General features: G+C 41.1%; 1 protein-coding gene across 1 annotated transcript in view; it reads right to left on the bottom strand.

Annotated features, from left to right (window-relative positions):
• The window catches only part of EPS8L3 (EPS8 like 3), a 74,483-nt gene that overhangs the window by 5,737 nt on the left and 62,830 nt on the right, over positions 1-5,916 (bottom strand). Inside the window, exons 15-18 of the mRNA XM_018566987.1 lie at positions 5,024-5,118; positions 2,636-2,734; positions 2,429-2,517; positions 1,775-1,907 (exon numbers count right to left, since the gene is read on the bottom strand). Coding sequence (XP_018422489.1) covers positions 1,787-1,907; positions 2,429-2,517; positions 2,636-2,734; positions 5,024-5,118 — 404 coding nt within the window. The 3' untranslated portion in view covers positions 1,775-1,786. The remainder of the gene's footprint in view (positions 1-1,774; positions 1,908-2,428; positions 2,518-2,635; positions 2,735-5,023; positions 5,119-5,916) is intronic.

Here is a 5,916-nt window from a genome sequence, read left to right as displayed (position 1 = left end):
TTCCCCCCAAAAAGGCCGGGGGGGGGGGGAAAGGGGGGGGGGGGGCGAGCGAGTGCCTCCCCTACCCCCTGCACCACACCAGGCCACATGCCCTCGGAATTGGAAGGTGCTTTTCCAGAGTCCCCCCTGCAGAAGCACCTTGTCCCCATGCCAATAGGGACAAGGGCATTCCCACAAGCCCTGGCCCGTTGGTTGTGGGGATCTGCGGGCAGGGGGACTTATTTGCATCAATGCTGCCCTCCCCTACTCATTCACTAAAGGGTTAAAAGTAAATAGTAAATGAACAGACAAGACTAAGAAAAAAATCATTTAATTGAAAAAAAACCCACAACAAAGGTTTTTGACAAGTCCTTTAATAAAAAAATGAAAACGCCAAAAATAAAAAAATGAATTTACTACCATAATCCAAAGGTCAATCACAATATCCAGCATTGTCCAAAACGCCGCTGACTCATCAAAATACAAAAAACCCAGAAGCCCGCAACGAACTCACGCCGCAAAATGACATTCTGACAAATGGCGGCAAAATAAAAACAACCAGTTTTTTGGGGGTGGAGTTCCCCCTTAAAATTCCTACCAGATCTAAAGGGCCTTGTATGACTTTTGGGGGGCACCCCACGCACTTTTTTTTTATCTTTAACTCGAGGGTCCCTCTTAATTTTCCAACCAGACCTAAAGGGTCTGGTATGGATTGGGAGGGGGATCGAACACCGTTCTTTTTGCTTTAGCAGACCATTCTCCCCACTTCTGCTGTGGCTGCGGCTCAGCTGAGCTGAAACATAAGCGTTAGGGCCGGCTGAGCTGTTCAGCTTCCTTAGGCTGCTGTGAATAGGTGATACAGCAGCTCTTCGGTTTGGCTGAACCGAAGGTTTGGCTGAAAATGTGGAATAGACTCCCACAGGAGCTAGTTCTAGCTTGCTCGGTTAATTGTTTTAAAAAGCATCTGGATGTATTCCTAATGCAGAGAATATTACTGGATATTGAGTTCTTATAGGTATATTAGGCATCAGAGATTGTTTTGTTGATCCAGGGAATATCCGATTGCCTTATGGGATCAGGAAGGAATTTTTTCCCCCTGTTGGAGCAAATTGAACCATGTTTTATAGGGGTTTTTTTGCCTTCCTCTGGATCAACAGTGGCTAATTGTGGGCATAGCGTTCTGCTTAGGCTTTTCTTCTTTTTCTCCTCTTATCGCTATAGGTTGAACTCGATGGACTCTTGTCTTTTTTCAACCTGACTAACTATGACTCATGCTGTTGCCGAAGCGAGCCAAAGGATTAGCTGATGCTATGGCTCTATTCTTCGGCTCCTTAGTGAATATCCCTCTTAGTATATGAATGAATGTTTGCTTGAACTTGATCTGTCTTTTTCATCTTACCAACTATGAACGGGCATTTGTTTACAAACTTGAATTGCCCAATCATTGTCATAGGGAGCGAGAATCAAGGTAGGAGAAACTCTGGCCTTGTATGCAGAGGATCAATGCACAGTAGTGGGTAGTGTAACCCACAGCTTTGCTGTTACTTGCTAAAATACCTTGGGAAATAGGGGTAAATAGGGACTCACAAATAGGATTTATTGGACCTAATTGGGAACACATGTTCCTAATAGGGGCAATACAGCCCATACACTCATTAATTTCTAAAAACACCACCTCTTAAGTCTATATCAGGCCCCCTTCAAATCTTCCAAAAACTGTAATCTTGTCTTCATTATGTCTTCCTTTCAATATAAAAGAATAGAATCTTGATGTAACATCTATTGAACAACTTACTTCTAGAGATGATCAAATGTCGTTCAGTTGAGTAAATACGCGGCCACCTTCTTCAGGACAAACGGCCTTCAGGTCCTGACGAGACAGTTCCAGCAGCTGATTACCTGTCAGAATTCCTAAGCACTTCACAGTGCTGAAAAATAGGAAACACAAGGGTTATTTTCAATGGGAATATAAAAGGATGTCCTTGTAATGAAAATTTTCTAGTTCATATAATAATAAATAACAAAATAATATTTAACTTTTGCACGATGCTTTCCCTTTATTTATTCAAAGGGATTCTGTTAGGATTAGAATCTGGGACCAGCCATTGTTGATTTTCTATTAAAAACACATGCCTATGGTTTTCTCACTTATCCTGGCTTCATTACTTCGTGAGTCACCAGCCCAGAGCAAGCATGTGCACATTGGGTGCCCTGACACCATTTATTCATGTGTTTGTACTTCCAGGTCAGTTATTCACAAGTTGTGAAGGGAAAATATGAAAAATGGTCCTCCAGTATGTACCTTTAAATATAAGTCAGCTAAGATAGTTCATGTTTTTGTCCTACCATCTTTATTTTAAGGCTTTTAATGTATTGTGCCTTAGTAAATACCAATTACCAGTTATTAAGTGTTAATAACATGATTTAGACCACATAGAACCATACTTACATTCTTGAAAATCCCTTATTTTGTAACCATGCTGTCACTTCTCCTGGAGTTGAATGGGGTTTTATTGATGTTGGTATTTGTCCAGGCAACTGTAGAGCAGCAAAACAGAGGTACAGTTTTCTAACGTGTAACAACAATCTACAAAATGTATCTGTTTAGTCATTAATTTTGTTCCCCAAAGTAAACCACAATAAATCATCAGTATACCTGTCCATTGTCTGTGCTCTCCAGTATGTTGTTTGGGATGAAACCTCTCTGCCCCTGTACATTCTCAACCATCCACCACTGCCTGCTCTGATCTAGAACCTGTAATACAAATAAACCATCATATACTGAAGCAGGTTGCATTCTTCTAAGCAACACAAAACATCCATGCTAAGTGAAAGGTCCTGGCTTATTAGGTAAGGCATTCCAAAGTGAAGATACCTATAATATACAGATTACAGTTTTTGTGGTAAGATCAGATAAAGATGGTTTCTAATTAGTTGCCGTGGATTACTGTGCGGATTGCACAGTCTCACTGCATAAGCCACTTTTTTCTGGTTTCATTTTCAGTCACTCTCTTTTTCTAAGACAGTACACAATTGGCACAAAAGTCAAAACATTGCCAGTTGCAAATAGAAGTATATTAATACAAAAGGTAATGATACATGAATGTCTGGATCTCCAGTAATCAATAAAGTAGAACTCAAGTAGTTCCAATCACATGCACAAACTAACAGAATAGAAACATTAGAATGACTGCGCAAACCAAGTTCGACACTCCAACAGTATATGTACCTTAGGACCCAGAGCAGTAGTGTAAGGCATTTTTAAATAAAACAAGTCTATAACATAGGAAGGGGGGGGTCAAAGAGTCAAAAGGGAGAGATAAGGAGTGGTGAAAGGTGGGAAGAACAGGGTTGCAATTGAATTAGGTTGTAATGGAATGAATATCCCTGAAAGATTCTGTCCATTTTAATTCATAAACCAGCATCTTCCCAGGGTCCCAAGATGCAAGGATAGTAATACAAATAAGGAAGGTGGTTCATATTACTGATGGACCACTTGCTTGAACACGAGTGAATCTCTGGAAGCCACCCAGCAAGACCAAGACCTACCAAGGCCTGATCACTCCTATTCTGATCAGATGCCGCCAGGGTCTCCATCATATAAACAGTGGTCAATGTCCGTGCCAACTCAATCAGAGCAGGAGGATGAGGAAAGTCCCTGGCCCAGCCACTCTGGCTGCGAGTAGTCATTGATACAGAACTCCCTTTTTAATGTTGCAGAGAGGAGACCTGGTATCATTTACAGGAGTGCCACCTGAGGGGAGGAGTGGATATCAGAGATACACATAGGTTGATAGCAAGCAAAAAAGAATTGAAGCACAAAACCCAGAGATATCAGGGCAGCTCCACCACTCATGAATGTAGGAACCTACTTCCCTAGAGCATCTCCAACAGTGATAAGGCAAGGACAGATAGATGCGGTGGAGTTCTTGAGGGGTACGGAACCAAAATGAAACAGTTTTGTTGTCCTGCATATAAGAGGACGTGGACAGCTTTTGAGTGAGAATATGACATTTCCTTCATTCATCCTCTGAGCAGGGACGCCCAGGTAGCCCTTCCATCTCAGCACATAAGGGAGTCTCATCTTTAATCGAATGCTTCTCCCCTCCTTGGCTGCTGGTGTACGATCTGTACTCTGTACTCAGCAGAGCAGCCCTGTGCTCTGTATTTCAAATATCACTCAGAAATGGAGAACAATCATTGGTCAGCATGGTCACCTGAACACAAGGAAATGTTTGCTTTGCAAAATATATCTCCTTAGCTTAGTTAAAGAAGTGAAAATTCACTTAGCAAAGAATACCCAATCGAGTGCAAGGAAAACTAGAACAATGACTGTATTTTTGTTTGCACATAATTAGTCACCTCATTTAGTAAGCTAAGTAACATTTCCTTGCAAAGAGTAAATTCCCTTTGTGCAGTGAGCGGCCTATCTGTTTTTAGTAACTTAGTCCCTCTTCCTTCTTTGAAATTTGCACCATTTAGCAAATGGCCAAACTGTGTATATAGAAGTTGTATATATATTTCATTTTTTAAACTAAAGATAGTCTGCTTGTTTTTTGTTGATTTGATTGAGGTGATAAGACCCCTTTCACACAGTCTGACCAGGCCTCCACGTTGGTCCAGTTTTTTCCTCTACCCTGCAATGGAGGAAAAAACTGAAATTACCGAACCCATGTTGATCTATTACCTCCAATCCGGCATGATCATGTCCAATGAAATGGAACTCTGATCCGTTTGTTTTTCCGTACCTGTCTAGAGCTTGGGGTAACCGAGTGTAAACGTTTAGATCCGGCTTCCTATAGACTAATATTGGGCTTCTAAACAGGTCCACCTGAAAAAAGCTGACAGGCAGAGCTGATCGCAAAGCCCATGTGAAAGGGCTCCTAGTCAGTAAGGTTGGTAGACAAGTTACAGTTTTTTAGGCAGTAAAACTGGTTCATATTGTTTCAGTCATTGTAATTACTGAGATTTCTCATACCAAAAGAGCCACATCTGCATTGCAAAGCAAATCCGCAAAAACAAAAATGTTAAAATCAATTATTACCTTTACTCTGTCTCCTTTCCTCACTGACAGTTCACGTTGATTCCTGGCTTCAAAGTCGTAAAGAACTTTTATGGGCGTTTGTTGAAAGTTTCTGTGTATGAGTCAATTGTAAAATTGTCAATGGTCTCAATTTCAGAAATTGTGAAATTGCTGTAAAACTGACAGATGGCTGATTTTAGGTAGCTGTATTTTGTAACACACCTTTCACAATTTTTAACATAGTCTAAGACAAAAGCTTTGTATGCCTTCAGTATAATGTGCAGTAAAATGATAATTAGGTAGGAAACATTATAGAAGTTTTTTTTCCATATATATATATATATATTTATATCTATATATTGTGTATCTGAAAAAACATTTCCTCCCCAGATTAATCCCCACGTCGCAACATGATCTGGATGACATTTGTGTTCACTGCGCAAGAATCAGATGCTCATGTAAGTGAACACAATGTCATTTAAATTCTTGGCGAGCGCAAACTTGTGAAAAGTCACCATCATGCTAATGTGTGTCCTCATTAATCAAACTTAATCTTGTTTTAATGGTATGCTAGCAATGTACGCAAACTGTGTTTTATTTCCCTTGCGTGCATCACAATGTAGAGACTCATGGGGAAAAAAGCTATCCTAAAGTAATACGTTCTAACACATACACTTAGAGTGTTACCATTCTGTGGGGTCTATTCACGAAGCTGCCGAAGGATCTAGCCGTAGCTTCGGCCGATCCTTCGGCTAGCTTCGGTTACGGGAGTCCATCAGTTAATTCGAAACGAGAGCCTGCTGTACGGGCTATTCACAATAGCCCGTACAGCTCCCGATCATGGTTGAGCGGCTCAGCCGAGCCGAACGCATATGCATAGGCTCGGCTGAGCCGTGCAGAAAGTCGAAGCTGGC

This window comes from Nanorana parkeri, unplaced genomic scaffold (assembly GCF_000935625.1).
Source record: "Nanorana parkeri isolate BGI_ZX_2015 unplaced genomic scaffold, ASM93562v1 scaffold995, whole genome shotgun sequence".
NCBI lineage: Eukaryota > Metazoa > Chordata > Amphibia > Anura > Dicroglossidae > Nanorana > Nanorana parkeri.
This window is presented reverse-complemented; position numbering and strand designations above follow the sequence as displayed.